The sequence below is a fragment of the Schistocerca nitens genome, chromosome 10 (assembly GCF_023898315.1).
Source record: "Schistocerca nitens isolate TAMUIC-IGC-003100 chromosome 10, iqSchNite1.1, whole genome shotgun sequence".
Lineage (NCBI taxonomy): Eukaryota > Metazoa > Arthropoda > Insecta > Orthoptera > Acrididae > Schistocerca > Schistocerca nitens.
The window spans coordinates 189144189-189164706 of NC_064623.1; the positions used below are offsets into that span (position 1 = coordinate 189144189).

At 43.6% G+C, this 20518-nt stretch overlaps 1 protein-coding gene across 2 annotated transcripts in view; it reads right to left on the reverse strand.

Annotated features, from left to right (window-relative positions):
* Positions 1 to 20518, reverse strand: part of LOC126210243 (ammonium transporter Rh type B) — a 255900-nt gene that overhangs the window by 148356 nt on the left and 87026 nt on the right. For both annotated transcript variants that reach the window (XM_049939432.1, XM_049939431.1), the window contains exon 3: positions 5694 to 5883. In XM_049939432.1, coding sequence (XP_049795389.1) covers positions 5694 to 5883 — 190 coding nt within the window. The remainder of the gene's footprint in view (positions 1 to 5693; positions 5884 to 20518) is intronic.

A 20518-nucleotide genomic window follows, 5' to 3' on the forward strand; every position in this document is an offset into this window, starting at 1 on the left:
TACAGGGCCCATGGATTCATTAGGGTGTCTCCATATCCGTACACGTCGATCCAATCGAGACAATTTGAAACCAGACTCGTCCTACCAGGCAACATGTTTCTAGTCATCAACAGTCTAATGTAGGTGTTGACTGGCCAAGGCGAGGAGTAAGGCATGGTGTTATTTAGTCATCAAGGGTACGCCAGTGGGCTTTCGGCTCCGAAAGCTAATATCGATGATGTTTCGTTGAATGGTTTGCACGTTTACACTTGTTGACGGTCCAGCATTGAAACCTGCAGCAATTCGTTGAAGGGTTGCACTTCTGTCACGTTGAACGATTCTCTTCAGTCGTTGTTTCCGTCCTCAGGATATCTTTCCGGCCTCAGCAATGTCGGAAATTTTATGTTTTCCCGGATTCCTGATATTCACGGTACACTCGTGAAATGGTCGTACGGGAAAATCCCCATTTCATCGCTACCTCGGAGATATTTGGTCCTATCTTTCGTGTGTCGACTATAACAGCACGTTCAAACTCACTTAAATCTTGATAACTTGCCATTGCAGCAGCAGTAACCGATCTAACAACTGCACAAAATACTTGTTGTCTTATATAGGCGTTGCCGACCACAGCGCATATTCTGCCTGGTTACGTATCTCTATATTTGAATACGGACGCCTATACCAATTTCTTTGGCGCTTCAGTGTATAAACCAGAAAATACGACAGTGGTAACGCATTTTCACTATACTTGGTCAATATTTAGAACACGAACGTAGGAATGATAATTAATTGAAAATCTCAGCTGCCGACAGGTGTCGTTGATATACCTCGATGGGGACAGCTGAAAATGTGTGACCCGACCGGGACTCGAACCCGGGATCTCCTACTTACATGTCATACACTCTATCCAACTGAGGCACCAAGGGCACAGATAAATAGCGCGACTACCGGGTCTTATCCCTTGCACGCTTCCCGTGAGACCCACAATCTTATCTGTCAACCATCTACATATGTAATGTATCTTCATCTGTGTCCTCGGTGCCTCAGATGGATAGAGCGTGTGCCATGTAAGCAGGAGATCCCGGGTTCAAGTGCCGGTCGGGTGCACACATTTTCAGCTGTCCCCATCGAGGTATATCAACAACACCTGTCGTCATTTATTCTAGAGAATCTGCACGGTCATCAATGGTATAACAGATGCTATCTTCATATACCAACGTATGACTTACGTAGAATGTAACTGAATGTATATATCTCAAAATACTCGTCTAATCACCTAGTTTAATTTGCTTGCCTCTTAAAGTCAATGTAAGTCAATACATTGACCTGAGTCGAAACAAGGCCCCCGGAGTAGACAACATTCCGTTGGAACTACTGACGGCCTTGGGAGAGCCAGTCCTGACAAAACTCTACCATCTGGTGAGCAAGATGTAAGAAACAGACGAAATACCTTCAGACTTCAAGAAGAATATAATAATTCCAATCCCAAAGAAAGCAGGTGTTGACAGATGTGAGAATTACCGAACAATCAGTTTAATAAGCCACAGCTGCAAAATTCTAACGCGAATTCTTTACAGACGAATGGAAAAGCTAGTAGAAGCCGACCTCGGGGAAGATCAGTTTGGATTCCGTAGAAATACTGGTACACGTGAGGCAATACTGACCTTACGACTTATCTTAGAAGAAAGATTAAGAAAAGGCAAACCTACGTTTCTAGCATTTGTAGACTTAGAGAAAGCTTTTGACAATGTTGACTGGAATACTATCTTTCAAATTCTAAAGGTGGCAGGGGTAAAATACAGGGAGCGAAAGGCTATTTCCAATTTGTACAGAAACCAGATGGCAGTTATAAGAGTCGAGGGACATGAAAGGGAAGCAGTGGTTGGGAAGGGAGTAAGACAGGGTTGTAGCCTCTCCCCGATGTTATTCAATCTGTATATTGAGCAAGCAGTAAAGGAAACAAAAGAAAAATTCGGAGTAGGTATTAAAATCCATGGAGAAGAAATAAAAACTTTGAGGTTCGCCGATGACATTGTAATTCTGTCAGAGACAGCAAAGGACTTGGAAGAGCAGTTGAACGGAATGGATGGTGTCTTGAAGGGAGGATATAAGATGAACATCAACAAAAGCAAAACGAGGATAATGGAATGTAGTCGAATTAAGTCGGGTGATGTTGAGGGAATTAGATTAGGAAATGAGACACTTAAAGTAGTAAAGGAGTTTTGCTATTTGGGGAGCAAAATAACTGATGATGGTCGAAGTAGAGAGGATATAAAATGTAGACCGGCAATCGCAAGGAAAGCGTTTCTGAAGAAGAGAAATTTGTTAACATCGAGTATAGATTTAAGTGTCAGGAAGTCTTTTCTGAAAGTATTTGTATGCAGTGTAGCCATATATGGAAGTGAAACATGGAAGATAAATAGTTTGGACAAGAAGAGAATAGAAGCTTTCGAAGTGTGGTGCTACAGAAGAATGCTGAAGATTAGATGGGTAGATCACATAACTAATGAGGAGGTACTGAGTAGGATTGGGGAGAAGAGGAGTTTGTGGCACAACTTGACCAGAAGAAGGGATCGGTTGGTAGGACATGTTCTGAGGCATCAAGGGATCACCAATTTAGTATTGGAGGGCAGCGTGGAGGGTAAAAATCGTAGGGGGAGACCAAGAGATGAATACACTAAGCAGATTCAGAAGGATGTAGGTTGCAGTAGGTACTGGGAGATGAAGAACCTTGCACACGATAGAGTAGCACGGAGAGCTGCATCAAACCAGTCTCAGGACTGAAGACCACAACAACAACAACAAGTCAATACGTTTACTACGCTGTAATACTATCTGCGCAAAAAACGTACATTTGATGACCTTAAGAGCATATTAACGAGCGCCTTGTACGTGGGATTCAAAATGGCGGATTGTTCGGTTTGTACTATACAATGCTCTAATAGCAGCAAATACGTCACACTGTAGAAAAGTGAATGATAATCAACGAACATTATTAGGTGGTGGTGGTAAGTTCCTATGGGACCAACCTGCTGAGGTCCTCGGTCCCTAGGCTTACACATTTCTTAATCTAACTCACGCTAAAAACAACACACACTCTTATGCCCGAGGGAGGACTCGAACCTCCGACGGCGGGAGCCGCGCGAACCGTGGCAAGGCGCCTGAGACCACGCTGCTACCTCGCGCGGCAATATCTTCGACCGTAAATATAATAGACTGGCCCTGACGTCATGTTCGTGGCTCCAACATCTCTGGGCTAAAGTCACGTGAGTGTTGGCAAAACATGGTTGTTTCGTGTTGCGCTTATGGCTGCACTCAGCGTTTTGTCGGGGGAAATGGCATTACATTTCATGTATAAGTATTTCTATGATAGTGCAGATGCGTTTATTGAAATCTGCTGAAGTAACTTTTATATGTTTCTTACACTTGAAATAGAGTACCACGTAAATTAAAATGTTGAAAGTGATGCCTGTAAAGTCAGACTCATATTACATTTTTGAAAGTATCTGTGATAATTCGGTTACAGAAGTAAGTTTCTCGTTCCTACTTATACGTTCCCTAAGGATGAAAACCGAAGGCAGCTTTGGATACAGGCCCTGAAACGGAAAAACTTTCAGCCATCTGCACATACGCGCCATTTTGTAGATACAAGTGAGATTATAATAAGGTAAGAGCACCTATAGTCGACACATGAAGAGAATTTTTTTTCTACCTTCTAATACTATTAAATAAATGTAGGCTCCGAAATTATTTTGTGAAACTTCAAAGTCTCACCTTTCATCTAAAATATCATTTTTTTAAACTGATAGTTTAAACTTTTGTAAAAATAGTAGGAACTGAACCTTTGAAGTGCACCTAAAATTGATACTCTAAAATGGACCTAGCTCCTAAAGTCGACAATTTATAAGTGACTAGAGCTCAAAACGCGGCGAATCCAATGTTTAAAGTTTTGGCACGAGCCCACTCTTACTGTTTAAAAGAATTTTAACGACATTTTGCTTTAATTGATAGTTTATACTAATTTCGTCCCGCTGCCCACACGAGGGGCGTTCGATGTATTTGTTAGATTTTATAAATGGTACTGTGAACAAATCCAGGTCAAATGTAGTTCTGACATAATTTTTCGCAAATAAAAAAAGTAATTTTCGTTGGAAGCGTTTGACAGTCGATTGAGAAATGTGGGTAAAATACGATACAAACATAGAATGGCAGACCGCTGATTTGAAATCCCGCCACGTTTTGCCAACAGTCACGTGGTTTATGTTGGAGCCACACCAGCCCTACAGCTTCTGCACAGCAAGGCCAGTCTACTGAAGTGCGCGTCATTTATGACGGCGGCCGAGTTTAGGTGCGTTCTGCGCATCTGACGTCACAAAACACAGTCAACCAATGAACAGAGAACGACATTGCCACAGCTCGACTGCAGTGCATAGCATGGACGAGTGTCTTCAGTTTTAGAAACGTTCAGTCATAAATAAAGTAATTGAACAAAAGCAATGTCTTGATAGCAGACTTTCTTTTATAGAAAGTTTGGAAAAAGCATTCTTTATACCAATTGATTCATATTCTATTAATTAATTAAACCAAACAAGCAATGAGCCTCCTAATTCAGGCGATAGCAAGGAAAGGTCTTTGTGTCATTCTCACTAACCGCTTTTTCGCAATAAAGAGCAGCAGTAATTGTTTATTTCCTATTGTACTTCGACGAAACGTGAGTAATTCATAATCATACCAACAGTGTTGGTCGGTATTTTGCGTGATGTTTTAAAGTCCTCCAGGAGATATGTTGAATGACGAGCTGCTTTAGCGTAGTGGTTAAAGTGTATGGCTGTTAAACGAAAGGTAGCCGGCACGGTATCTCAGCGTGTTCGGTCGGAGGGCTAGCTGCCCTCTGTAATAAAAACTGAGTTAATGGATCAATGACGAACTGAAAAGGGTGTCTTGCGACATCCGCCCAGAGCAGATGCAACGAACGAAAACGAACAAAATGAGATTACAACAAAAAATAAATAAAAATAAAAAAAGAAACGTTCTGAGTTCAAAGCTTGGTCGGCGCTTAATATTTTCTTTATTTTAAAAACAATATCGAAGTGTCTTACTTCATGAAATTTATTCGTTTGAATGTAATTTTTTGAAATTTCTAGTGGCAACTAAAATCGACCATACGGAAAGTATACGCTATGGACTTTTACCTCTGCAAACTCTTCAAAATTTCGTGCAATGGTTTACTACATCTAATGCTGCACAATAACTGCGTTGAACATCGCAACAAAATTAAGTCATTTATGGGGGAAGGTATCAGTCAAGAAGATGTGTAAAAATCAAATTTTTGGGCCAAATAGTTTTGTGAAATCGAATGATAAAGTGTGTCAAAGCAGTCGAAACACCATGTGTCTGGACAGGTGAGCAGTGCAATGATGACAAAATCGCGCACATCGCGGAATGCGGGGAGCACGTCTCTGTAGAGCGAAAGGGTTAATGCGGCCATGGTGGCTTTACTTCATAAACTGCGCGCTCCCCCCTAAACTTAAGTTTGCGAACTACACTATGACGCTGCTTCTCTTAGCACGTACAACTGGCAACGCAGCAATCTCCCGCGTCTGGGCGGGCATGCGCGAACTGCCAAGATAGAAGAATTGAACTAATAGTATCTATGGTCGAAGAGCAGTATTGTCGGGTCAATAGGCGCAAGCTGTTTGGGGAGACGCGCTCACTTGATGATGCCGATGTGTATGCTGCCGTCGCGAGGGTCCTTGTCGTAGAAGCCCTTGCAGAGGATGGACCACTGCAGCAGCAGCGCCGCCAGCAGGAAGTTGAAGCCCACCGAGCTGTAGCCGTAGCGTCGCAGGAAGGTCATCAGGAAGCCGAAGCCGGCGAACATCATGACGTGCACGTCCTGGAACACTGCCGCACCGTCCTCCTCAAGTCGCGGCTCTCTGCAATCACTATACTACGACTGTTGCCCACAAATTAATGCTCCGCATTTTTTTCTCCAACAGTTCTTTATTGAACATGATAAGGACTACACACATGAAAGATTGGTGTTTTATCTACACACCTTATATTTCCACGTAATCTCCATCCCGTTCTACAGGGTGGTCCATTGACGGTGACCGGGCCAAATATCTCACGAAATAAGCGTCAAACGAAAAAACTACAAAGAACGAAACTCGTCTAGCTTGAATGGTGAAACCAGATGGCGCTATGGTTGGCCCGCTAGATGCCGCTGCCGTAGGTCAAACGGATATCAACTGCGTTTTCTTAAATAGGAACTCCCATTTTTTATTACATATTCGTGTAGTACGTTGTAAGACGTCGTGGTCTCCTGACCTTCATTACTTACATATACCGCCCTCACAATCATATTCCACACATGAAGACGATTCATTCGAACCCAAACTCGATAAGATAAAGTCAATGTTGTATGAATTCATGTCAACGATATGCAAATAACTAAAAAATCGCAAGTGCGCACCGTGGTTGAAATTCGTAATAGTGTGAGGGTGGAAATTGCATCTTGCAGAAGCCACAGGGTAAAGGGTACATCTCAGATTAATCTGTTGCGCAGAATAACAGAATACAACCCACACGTCACCACAGAACGTAAAGAAATATGAATGTTTTAGTTGGACCACTTTTTTCGCTTTGTGATACATGGCGCTGTAATAGTCACAAACGTACAAGTACGTGGTATTACGTAACATTCCGCTAGTGCGGACGGTATTTGCTTCGTGATACATTACCCGTGTTAAAATAGACCATTTAACAATTGCGGAAGAGGTCTATACTGTGTTGATGTATGGCTATTGTGATCAAAATGACCGATGGGCGTGTGCTATGTATGCTGCTAAGTATCCTGGACGACATCATCCAAGTGTCCGAACCGTTCGCCGAATAGTTACGTAATTTAAGGAAACAGGAATTGTTCAGCCACATGTGAAACGTCAACCAAGACCTGTAACAAATGATGATGCTCAAGTAGGTGTTTTAGCTGCTGTCGCGGCTAATACGCACATCAGTAGCAGACAAATTGCGCGAGAATCGGGAATCTGAAAAACGTCGGTGTTGACAATGCTACATCAACATTCATTGCATCCGTACCATATTTGTATCCACCAGGAATTGCATGGCGACAACTCTGAAAGTCGTGTACAGTTCCGCAACTGGGCACAAGAAAAATTACGGACGATGATAATTTTTTTGCACGCGTTCTATTTAGCGACGAAGCGTCATTCACCAACACTCTGAAAGTCGTGTACAGTTCCGCAACTGGGCACAAGAAAAATTACGGACGATGATAATTTTGTTGCACGCGTTCTATTTAGCGACGAAGCGTCATTCACCAACACTCTGAAAGTCGTGTACAGTTCCGCAACTGGGCACAAGAAAAATTACGGACGATGATAATTTTTTTGCACGCGTTCTATTTAGCGACGAAGCGTCATTCACCAACACTCTGAAAGTCGTGTACAGTTCCGCAACTGGGCACAAGAAAAATTACGGACGATGATAATTTTTTTGCACGCGTTCTATTTAGCGACGAAGCGTCATTCACCAACACTCTGAAAGTCGTGTACAGTTCCGCAACTGGGCACAAGAAAAATTACGGACGATGATAATTTTTTTGCACGCGTTCTATTTAGCGATGAAGCGTCATTCACCAACACTCTGAAAGTCGTGTACAGTTCCGCAACTGGGCACAAGAAAAATTACGGACGATGATAATTTTTTTGCACGCGTTCTATTTAGCGACGAAGCGTCATTCACCAACACTCTGAAAGTCGTGTACAGTTCCGCAACTGGGCACAAGAAAAATTACGGACGATGATAATTTTTTTGCACGCGTTCTATTTAGCGACGAAGCGTCATTCACCAACACTCTGAAAGTCGTGTACAGTTCCGCAACTGGGCACAAGAAAAATTACGGACGATGATAACTTTTTGCACGCGTTCTATTTAGCGACGAAGCGTCATTCACCAACACTCTGAAAGTCGTGTACAGTTCCGCAACTGGGCACAAGAAAAATTACGGACGATGATAATTTTTTTGCACGCGTTCTATTTAGCGACGAAGCGTCATTCACCAACACTCTGAAAGTCGTGTACAGTTCCGCAACTGGGCACAAGAAAAATTACGGACGATGATAATTTTTTTGCACGCGTTCTATTTAGCGACGAAGCGTCATTCACCAACACTCTGAAAGTCGTGTACAGTTCCGCAACTGGGCACAAGAAAAATTACGGACGATGATAATTTTTTTGCACGCGTTCTATTTAGCGACGAAGCGTCATTCACCAACACTCTGAAAGTCGTGTACAGTTCCGCAACTGGGCACAAAAAAATTACGGACGATGATAATTTTTTTGCACGCGTTCTATTTAGCGATGAAGCGTCATTCACCAACACTCTGAAAGTCGTGTACAGTTCCGCAACTGGGCACAAGAAAAATTACGGACGATGATAATTTTTTTGCACGCGTTCTATTTAGCGACGAAGCGTCATTCACCAACACTCTGAAAGTCGTGTACAGTTCTGCAACTGGGCACAAGAAAAATTACGGACGATGATAATTTTTTTGCACGCGTTCTATTTAGCGACGAAGCGTCATTCACCAACACTCTGAAAGTCGTGTACAGTTCCGCAACTGGGCACAAGAAAAATTACGGACGATGATAATTTTTTTGCACGCGTTCTATTTAGCGACGAAGCGTCATTCACCAACACTCTGAAAGTCGTGTACAGTTCCGCAACTGGGCACAAGAAAAATTACGGACGATGATAATTTTTTTGCACGCGTTCTATTTAGCGACGAAGCGTCATTCACCAACACTCTGAAAGTCGTGTACAGTTCCGCAACTGGGCACAAGAAAAATTACGGACGATGATAATTTTTTTGCACGCGTTCTATTTAGCGACGAAGCGTCATTCACCAACACTCTGAAAGTCGTGTACAGTTCCGCAACTGGGCACAAGAAAAATTACGGACGATGATAACTTTTTGCACGCGTTCTATTTAGCGACGAAGCGTCATTCACCAACACTCTGAAAGTCGTGTACAGTTCCGCAACTGGGCACAACAAAAATTACGGACGATGATAATTTTTTTGCACGCGTTCTATTTAGCGACGAAGCGTCATTCACCAACACTCTGAAAGTCGTGTACAGTTCCGCAACTGGGCACAAGAAAAATTACGGACGATGATAATTTTTTTGCACGCGTTCTATTTAGCGACGAAGCGTCATTCACCAACACTCTGAAAGTCGTGTACAGTTCCGCAACTGGGCACAAGAAAAATTACGGACGATGATAATTTTTTTGCACGCGTTCTATTTAGCGACGAAGCGTCATTCACCAACACTCTGAAAGTCGTGTACAGTTCCGCAACTGGGCACAAGAAAAATTACGGACGATGATAACTTTTTTGCACGCGTTCTATTTAGCGACGAAGCGTCATTCACCAACACTCTGAAAGTCGTGTACAGTTCCGCAACTGGGCACAAGAAAAATTACGGACGATGATAACTTTTTTGCACGCGTTCTATTTAGCGACGAAGCGTCATTCACCAACACTCTGAAAGTCGTGTGCAGTTCCGCAACTGGGCACAAGAAAAATTACGGACGAAGATAATTTTTTTGCACGCGTTCTATTTAGCGACGAAGCGTCATTCACCAACACTCTGAAAGTCGTGTACAGTTCCGCAACTGGGCACAAGAAAAATTACGGACGATGATAATTTTTTTGCACGCGTTCTATTTAGCGACGAAGCGTCATTCACCAACACTCTGAAAGTCGTGTACAGTTCCGCAACTGGGCACAAGAAAAATTACGAACGATGATAATTTTTTTGCACGCGTTCTATTTAGCGACGAAGCGTCATTCACCAACACTCTGAAAGTCGTGTACAGTTCCGCAACTGGGCACAAGAAAATTACGGACGATGATAATTTTTTTGCACGCGTTCTATTTAGCGACGAAGCGTCATTCACCAACACTCTGAAAGTCGTGTACAGTTCCGCAACTGGGCACAAGAAAAATTACGGACGATGATAATTTTTTTGCACGCGTTCTATTTAGCGACGAAGCGTCATTCACCAACACTCTGAAAGTCGTGTACAGTTCCGCAACTGGGCACAAGAAAAATTACGGACGATGATAATTTTTTTGCACGCGTTCTATTTAGCGACGAAGCGTCATTCACCAACACTCTGAAAGTCGTGTACAGTTCCGCAACTGGGCACAAGAAAAATTACGGACGATGATAATTTTTTTGCACGCGTTCTATTTAGCGACGAAGCGTCATTCACCAACACTCTGAAAGTCGTGTACAGTTCCGCAACTGGGCACAAGAAAAATTACGGACGATGATAATTTTTTTGCACGCGTTCTATTTAGCGACGAAGCGTCATTCACCAACACTGAAAGTCGTGTACAGTTCCGCAACTGGGCACAAGAAAAATTACGGACGACGATAATTTTTTTGCACGCGTTCTATTTAGCGACGAAGCGTCATTCACCAACACTCTGAAAGTCGTGTACAGTTCCGCAACTGGGCACAAGAAAAATTATGGACGATGATAATTTTTTTGCACGCGTTCTATTTAGCGACGAAGCGTCATTCACCAACACTCTGAAAGTCGTGTACAGTTCCGCAACTGGGCACAAGAAAAATTACGGACGATGATAATTTTTTTGCACGCGTTCTATTTAGCGACGTCATTCACCAACACTCTGAAAGTCGTGTACAGTTCCGCAACTGGGCACAAGAAAAATTACGGACGATGATAATTTTTTTGCACGCGTTCTATTTAGCGACGAAGCGTCATTCACCAACACTCTGAAAGTCGTGTACAGTTCCGCAACTGGGCACAAGAAAAATTACGGACGATGATAATTTTTTTGCACGCGTTCTATTTAGCGACGAAGCGTCATTCACCAACACTCTGAAAGTCGTGTACAGTTCCGCAACTGGGCACAAGAAAAATTACGGACGATGATAATTTTTTTGCACGCGTTCTATTTAGCGACGAAGCGTCATTCACCAACACTCTGAAAGTCGTGTACAGTTCCGCAACTGGGCACAAGAAAAATTACGGACGATGATAATTTTTTTGCACGCGTTCTATTTAGCGACGAAGCGTCATTCACCAACACTCTGAAAGTCGTGTACAGTTCCGCAACTGGGCACAAGAAAAATTACGGACGATGATAATTTTTTTGCACGCGTTCTATTTAGCGACGAAGCGTCATTCACCAACACTCTGAAAGTCGTGTACAGTTCCGCAACTGGGCACAAGAAAAATTACGGACGATGATAATTTTTTTGCACGCGTTCTATTTAGCGACGAAGCGTCATTCACCAACACTCTGAAAGTCGTGTACAGTTCCGCAACTGGGCACAAGAAAAATTACGGACGATGATAATTTTTTTGCACGCGTTCTATTTAGCGACGAAGCGTCATTCACCAACACTCTGAAAGTCGTGTACAGTTCCGCAACTGGGCACAAGAAAAATTACGGACGATGATAACTTTTTGCACGCGTTCTATTTAGCGACGAAGCGTCATTCACCAACACTCTGAAAGTCGTGTACAGTTCCGCAACTGGGCACAAGAAAAATTACGGACGATGATAATTTTTTTGCACGCGTTCTATTTAGCGACGAAGCGACATTCACCAACACTCTGAAAGTCGTGTACAGTTCCGCAACTGGGCACAAGAAAAATTACGGACGATGATAATTTTTTTGCACGCGTTCTATTTAGCGACGAAGCGTCATTCACCAACACTCTGAAAGTCGTGTACAGTTCCGCAACTGGGCACAAGAAAAATTACGGACGATGATAATTTTTTTGCACGCGTTCTATTTAGCGACGAAGCGTCATTCACCAACACTCTGAAAGTCGTGTACAGTTCCGCAACTGGGCACAAAAAAATTACGGACGATGATAATTTTTTTGCACGCGTTCTATTTAGCGACGAAGCGTCATTCACCAACACTCTGAAAGTCGTGTACAGTTCCGCAACTGGGCACAAGAAAAATTACGGACGATGATAATTTTTTTGCACGCGTTCTATTTAGCGACGAAGCGTCATTCACCAACACTCTGAAAGTCGTGTACAGTTCTGCAACTGGGCACAAGAAAAATTACGGACGATGATAATTTTTTTGCACGCGTTCTATTTAGCGACGAAGCGTCATTCACCAACACTCTGAAAGTCGTGTACAGTTCCGCAACTGGGCACAAGAAAAATTACGGACGATGATAATTTTTTTGCACGCGTTCTATTTAGCGACGAAGCGTCATTCACCAACACTCTGAAAGTCGTGTACAGTTCCGCAACTGGGCACAAGAAAAATTACGGACGATGATAATTTTTTTGCACGCGTTCTATTTAGCGACGAAGCGTCATTCACCAACACTCTGAAAGTCGTGTACAGTTCCGCAACTGGGCACAAGAAAAATTACGGACGATGATAATTTTTTTGCACGCGTTCTATTTAGCGACGAAGCGTCATTCACCAACACTCTGAAAGTCGTGTACAGTTCCGCAACTGGGCACAAGAAAAATTACGGACGATGATAACTTTTTTGCACGCGTTCTATTTAGCGACGAAGCGTCATTCACCAACACTCTGAAAGTCGTGTACAGTTCCGCAACTGGGCACAAGAAAAATTACGGACGATGATAACTTTTTTGCACGCGTTCTATTTAGCGACGAAGCGTCATTCACCAACACTCTGAAAGTCGTGTGCAGTTCCGCAACTGGGCACAAGAAAAATTACGGACGAAGATAATTTTTTTGCACGCGTTCTATTTAGCGACGAAGCGTCATTCACCAACACTCTGAAAGTCGTGTACAGTTCCGCAACTGGGCACAAGAAAAATTACGGACGATGATAATTTTTTTGCACGCGTTCTATTTAGCGACGAAGCGTCATTCACCAACACTCTGAAAGTCGTGTACAGTTCCGCAACTGGGCACAAGAAAAATTACGGACGATGATAATTTTTTTGCACGCGTTCTATTTAGCGACGAAGCGTCATTCACCAACACTCTGAAAGTCGTGTACAGTTCCGCAACTGGGCACAAGAAAATTACGGACGATGATAATTTTTTTGCACGCGTTCTATTTAGCGACGAAGCGTCATTCACCAACACTCTGAAAGTCGTGTACAGTTCCGCAACTGGGCACAAGAAAAATTACGGACGATGATAATTTTTTTGCACGCGTTCTATTTAGCGACGAAGCGTCATTCACCAACACTCTGAAAGTCGTGTACAGTTCCGCAATTGGGCACAAGAAAAATTACGGACGATGATAATTTTTTTGCACGCGTTCTATTTAGCGACGAAGCGTCATTCACCAACACTCTGAAAGTCGTGTACAGTTCCGCAACTGGGCACAAGAAAAATTACGGACGATGATAATTTTTTTGCACGCGTTCTATTTAGCGACGAAGCGTCATTCACCAACACTCTGAAAGTCGTGTACAGTTCCGCAACTGGGCACAAGAAAAATTACGGACGATGATAATTTTTTTGCACGCGTTCTATTTAGCGACGAAGCGTCATTCACCAACACTCTGAAAGTCGTGTACAGTTCCGCAACTGGGCACAAGAAAAATTACGGACGATGATAATTTTTTTGCACGCGTTCTATTTAGCGACGAAGCGTCATTCACCACCACTCTGAAAGTCGTGTACAGTTCCGCAACTGGGCACAAGAAAAATTACGGACGATGATAATTTTTTTGCACGCGTTCTATTTAGCGACGAAGCGTCATTCACCAACACTCTGAAAGTCGTGTACAGTTCCGCAACTGGGCACAAGAAAAATTACGGACGATGATAATTTTTTTGCACGCGTTCTATTTAGCGACGAAGCGTCATTCACCAACACTCTGAAAGTCGTGTACAGTTCCGCAACTGGGCACAAGAAAAATTACGGACGATGATAATTTTTTTGCACGCGTTCTATTTAGCGACGAAGCGTCATTCACCAACACTCTGAAAGTCGTGTACAGTTCCGCAACTGGGCACAAGAAAAATTACGGACGATGATAATTTTTTTGCACGCGTTCTATTTAGCGACGAAGCGTCATTCACCAACACTCTGAAAGTCGTGTACAGTTCCGCAACTGGGCACAAGAAAAATTACGGACGATGATAATTTTTTTGCACGCGTTCTATTTAGCGACGAAGCGTCATTCACCAACACTCTGAAAGTCGTGTACAGTTCCGCAACTGGGCACAAGAAAAATTACGGACGATGATAATTTTTTTGCACGCGTTCTATTTAGCGACGAAGCGTCATTCACCAACACTCTGAAAGTCGTGTACAGTTCCTCAACTGGGCACAAGAAAAATTACGGACGATGATAATTTTTTTGCACGCGTTCTATTTAGCGACGAAGCGTCATTCACCAACACTCTGAAAGTCGTGTACAGTTCCGCAACTGGGCACAAGAAAAATTACGGACGATGATAATTTTTTTGCACGCGTTCTATTTAGCGACGAAGCGTCATTCACCAACACTCTGAAAGTCGTGTACAGTTCCTCAACTGGGCACAAGAAAAATTACGGACGATGATAATTTTTTTGCACGCGTTCTATTTAGCGACGAAGCGTCATTCACCAACACTCTGAAAGTCGTGTACAGTTCCGCAACTGGGCACAAGAAAAATTACGGACGATGATAATTTTTTTGCACGCGTTCTATTTAGCGACGAAGCGTCATTCACCAACACTCTGAAAGTCGTGTACAGTTCCGCAACTGGGCACAAGAAAAATTACGGACGATGATAATTTTTTTGCACGCGTTCTATTTAGCGACGAAGCGTCATTCACCAACAGCGGTAACGTAAACCGGCTTAATATGCACTACTGGGCAACGGAGAATCCACGATGGCTGCGACAAGTGGAACATCAGCGACCTTGGCGGGTTAATGTATGGTGCGGCATTATGGGACGATGGATAATTGGCACCAAATTTATCGATGGCAATCTAAATGGTGCAATGTATGCTGATTTCCTACGTAATGGTGTACCCATGTTACTACAAGATGTTTCACTGCATGACAGAATGGCGATGAACTTCCAACATGATGCATGTCCGGCACTTAGCTCCCGTGCGGTTGAAGCGGTATTAAATAGCGTATTTCATGACAGGTGGATTGGTCCGCACGTTCACCAGATCTGACGCCCCGGGTTTTCTTTCTGTGTGGAAAGTTGAAGGATATCTGCTATCGTTATCCACCGACTGCGGCTGAGAACATGCGTCAGCGCATTGTCAATGCATGTGCCAACATTACGGATGGCGAACTACTCGCTGTTGAGAGGAATGTCGTTACACGTATTGCCAAATGCATTGAGATTGACGGACATAATTATGAGCATTTATTGCATTAATGTGGTATTTACAGGTTATCACGCTGTAACAGCGTGCGTTCTCAGAAATGATAAGTTCACAAAGGTACATGTATTACATTGGAACAACCGAAATAAAATGTTCGAACGTACCTACGTTCTGTATTTTAATTTAAAAAACCTACCTGTTACCAACTGTTCGTCTAAAATTGTGAGCCATATGTTTCTGACTACTTCAGCGCTATCTATCACAAAGCGAAAAACGTGGTCCAACTAAAATATTCATATTTCTTTACGTACTACACGAATATGTGATAAAAAATGGGGGTTCCTATTTTAAAAAAACCCATTTGATATCCGTTTGATCTATGGCAGCGCCATCTAGCGAGCCAACCATAGCGCCATCTGGTTTCCCCCTTCAAGCCAGACAAGTTTCGTTCTTTGTAGTTTTTTCGTTTGATGCTTATTTCGTGAGATATTTGGCCCGTTCACAATCAATGGACCACCCTGTATATGTTGACTATGCTACAAATATAGCACCATTCTTATCCATCATCTATCAGAGATCATTGGAAGAGCGGAAAGTTCCACGGGACTGGAAGAAGGCCCAGGTCATAGCAATCTATAAAAAGGGTAGAAAATCGGACTCATATAATTACCGGCCAATTTCACTGTCATCGATTTGTTGAAGAATCCCGGAACACATTTTGTGTTCAGGCATAATGACCTTTCTAGACTCTGAGAAGCTCATCTGCAGAAACCAGCACGGTTTTAGGAAACAGCGGTTATGCGAAACACAGCTCACAGCTGGCCCTCTTTGTGCATGATATACAACAGGCTCTAGAAACCGGCTCCCAGGTTGATGCCATATTCCTCGACTTTCGAAAGGCGTTCGGCTCAGTTCCGCACTGTCGCTTGCTCCAAAAAGTGCGCGATTACGGTCTATCCGATCACATATGCGGTTGCATAGAAAGTTTTCTAACAGACAGGGAGCAGTATGTCGTCCTGAACGGGGTGACTTCAACAGAAACAAGCGTAACATCAGGTGTGCCCCAGGGCAGCGTAATAGGTCCACTGCTTTTTACGATTTACATAAACGATCTGGTTGATGGTTTTGACAGCGGCATTAGACTGTTTGCCGATGATGCTGTAGTCTACAGGAAAGTAGTATCACACGAAACTTGTGAACAAATCAATGAGGATTTGCAGAAAATAAATGCGTGGTGTAATGATTAGCAGTTATCTCTCAATATTAGTAAGTGTAACCTACTGCATATAATAAGGCGAACATCCCCATTAATGTACGAGTACAAAATAAATGCCCAGTCTTTGGAAGCGGTAGCATCCGTCAAGTATCTGGGTGTGACGATTCGAAATGATCTCAAATGGAATGATCAGATTACATAAGTAACGGGTAAGGCAAACTCTAGATTGAGGTTTATTGGTAGCATCCTGAAGCGATGCAGTCCTTCAACAAAGGAAATACAATACGTTAGTTCGTCCAGTCTTATTGTTCGTCTGTATGGGACCCTTACCAGCTGGGTCTTATTCAAGAGACTGAGAGGTCCAAAGAAGAGGAGCAAGATTCGTGACTGGTACATCCAGCCATCGCGAGAGCCTTACAAATCTCATAGAAAGTTTGAAGTGTGACACACTTGGAGGTAGACGGCGCGCTAAACGGAAGGGGCTGCTCACTACATTCCGAAATCCGATCTTCGCCGAGGATGTAGTGCATATACAGGGTGCATAAAAAAAATGTATACACACTTTGAACTGTCATAGACAATTTATTTCCCGTTCTACAAGGTTAAATATCTGTGAGAAAGTAATGTTATGTTTCTTCAACAGGTGGCAGCAGTGGCAAGGAAGTAACTGCAACATGGCGGACGTGCTTTTGAGCTTTGAAGCGCGGAAGCAGATAATTAAGTGGTACTGGAAGTTTGATAATGTAGCTGTGGTTCAAAGACAGTGGAGAAGTGAGTATGGTACAGAACAACCTTCAAGGTTAACAATTACACGTCTAAGAGGCAAATTCGAAATCCGTGGAACAGTATGTGATGTGCATAAAGGTCGATCAGGGCGACCTCGTACAGCTACAAGTGATGATTCCGCAACTGTGGTCTTCGAACTGTTTGAGTGTTCGCCTCAAAAATGTTCAAGGCAAGCGGCACGTGAGAGTAATGTAAGTGCTAGTAGTGTGCTACGCATTCTGAAGAAAGGCAAGTTTGGTGTGTACATTCCAAGCTGGTGCAACAGCTAAGTGACGAAGATCCAGATCGAAGGTTAGAATTTTGTGAATGGGTTCAGGAGATGGTGAGACGTGAACCGGGATTTATGGGTAGCATAATTTGGTCGGATGAAGCCCAATTCAAACTCAATGGAACTGTCAATAGGCACAATTGTGTGTACTGGGCTGAAGATAATCCTCACATTACAATTGAAAAGGCTGTGAATTTGCCTGGTGTAAAAGTGTGGTGTGGTTTGTCTGCAAGGGGACTCATTGAGCCTTTCCGCTTTGAAGGTACTGTTACTGGAGAAACGTACCTAACAATGCTTGCTGACTCCATATTCCCTGCCATTCGTGCATTATATGGTAATGATGAGTTTTATTTCCAACAAGATGGCGCCCCGCCGCACCATCATAGGGACGTACGAGCATACCTGGATCACAATGTGCCAGGCCAGTGGATAGGACGCAGGGGACCAATCGAGTTTCCTGCACGGTCTCCAGACCTCATGCCGCTGGATTTCTTCTTATGGGGCACAGTAAAAGATGAGGTGTACAAACGTAAACCACGTAACCTGGACACACTTTGGAATGAGATTCAGGCGGTGTGCGTAGAAATCTCATTGGACACTTTAGTATGATGTACGGAATCAGTGGTGACTCGTACTCAGAAATGTATTGATGCTGAAGACCACTAGTTTGAAAATTAATCACAATTGCAAATTAGATTTATTTTTCCAATTGGACTTTAAGCTTTCCATTTCCAGAAATTTAACATTGTAGATCGGGAAATAAATATTCTATGACGCTTCAAAGTGTGTATACATTTTTGACGCACCCTGTATTATTACTACCAACTTTCAAATCGCGCAATGATCACCATACAAAGATAAGGGAAATTACAGCTCGTACTGAGGCGTTCAGACAGTCGTTTTTCCCTCGCGCGACCGCGAGTGGAACAGAGGGGGCGAAATATGACTTTGGCGCGAATTGTTGCCTCCGCCACACACCGCTTGGTGACCAGCGGATTATATACAAGGTGTTACAAAAAGGTACGGCCAAACTTTCAGGAAACATTCCTCACACAGAAAGATAGGAAATATGTTATGTGGACATGTGTCCGGAAACGCTTACTTTCCATGTTAGAGCTCATTTTATTACTTCTCTTCAAATCACATTAATCATGGAATGTAAACACACAGCAACAGAACATTTGAACTGAAATGAAGATTCACACATTGTTGGATGAACCATTCGCAGAAGTGTACCCGTGGAGGCCAATCAGCTGCTGATAGTGCCTGCGCACACTGTACATGGTACGGAAACAACTGGTTCTCCCGTAGCACTCTCCATACAGTGACGTGGTCAACGCTACCGTGTACAGCAGCAACTTCTCTGACGCTGACATTAGGGTTATCGTCAACTGCACGAAGAATTGCGTCGTCCATTGCAGGTGTCCTCGTCGATCTAGGTCTTCCCCAGTCGCGAGTCATAGGCTGGAATGTTCCGTGCTCCCTAAGACGCCGATCAATTGCTTCGAACGCCTTCCTGTCGGGACACCTTCGTTCTGGTAATCTGTCTCGATACAAACGTACCTCGCCACGGCTATTGCCCCGTGCTAATCCATACATCAAATGGGCATCTGCCAACTCCGCATTTGTAAACATTGCACTGACTGCAAAACCACGTTCGTGATGAACACTAACCTGTTGATGCTACGTACTGATGTGCTTGATGCTAGTACTATAGAGCAATGAGTCGCATGTCAACACAAGCACCGAAGTCAACATTACCTTCCTTCAATTGGGCCAACTGGCGGTGAATCGAGGAAGTACAGTACATACGAAACTAAAATGAGCTCTAACATGGAAATTAAGCGTTTCCGGACACATGTCCACATAACATCTTTTCTTTATTTGTGTGTGAGGAATGTTTCCTGAAAGTTTGGCCGTACCTTTTTGTAACACCCTGTATGTAGATGTAGAAGGCCGTGTGTGCCCTGCCGGTACCAATCCTTGTCTTGGTGGCGCAGCGAGTGCTTCACTGAGTGGATCACCTCCTCATCGTTCTCAATATGTCTTCCGCGAATGGCATCCTCTAATGGCCAGACAAGTGGGAGGGGGCACGGCCAGGGCTGTAGGGTGGATGGGGTAACTCTGTCCAACCCTGTTCTGTCCTCAGACTTGTGTGATTCCGAGCGTTATCGTGTTGCAGCAAAACAGCACTTGGGTTGCTGTGGCGCCGAAGTGGCCGGAAGCGCGCCTCGAGTTTTGTTAATGTGTTGACATATGCTTCTGAATTAGTAGTACCGCCTCTGGCATCACATCAATGAGAATCACACCTTCACTGTCCCAGAACACGATGATCGTGACCTTACCGGCGGAAGCAGCTGCTTTGAATTTTTTTCTCCTGTGGGGAGTGAGAATGGCGCTATTTCATCGACTGTCGTTTTGTTTCAGCTTCAAAATGGTGAATCTAGGTTTCATGACCTGTCAGAATCCAGGCCTCCCCCTCAGCTTGAAAACGTTGCAACAAATCAAGGCAAATGTTTTTTTTTCTGTGCTATTTGTGAACCATCATTAGACTCCGCGGGACCCATGTTGCACACACTTTTGAACATGCAAGAGTGCGGATAACCGCATCCACATTTGCTGACTGACATGCAGCGCCAACTGCCGAGTCGTAACGCGTCTGTCCTCGCGAATGACGTCATCAGCTCGCTGCAACTTGTCAGGCGTGACAGCCGTGGATGGTTTCCCCGACCGCTGCAAATCGTGCAGCTCCGCCGAACCGCCTTCTGATGACCTCACCCTCAGTGCCCAGTGACTAACTGTACTTCTGTCGACAGCAGATGCTCCACACACTTCGCACAAGCGCTTGTGAATATTCCCCACAGTTTCTTTTGTGTTGGCAGAAGAGCCAACACCGTGTTACCAGT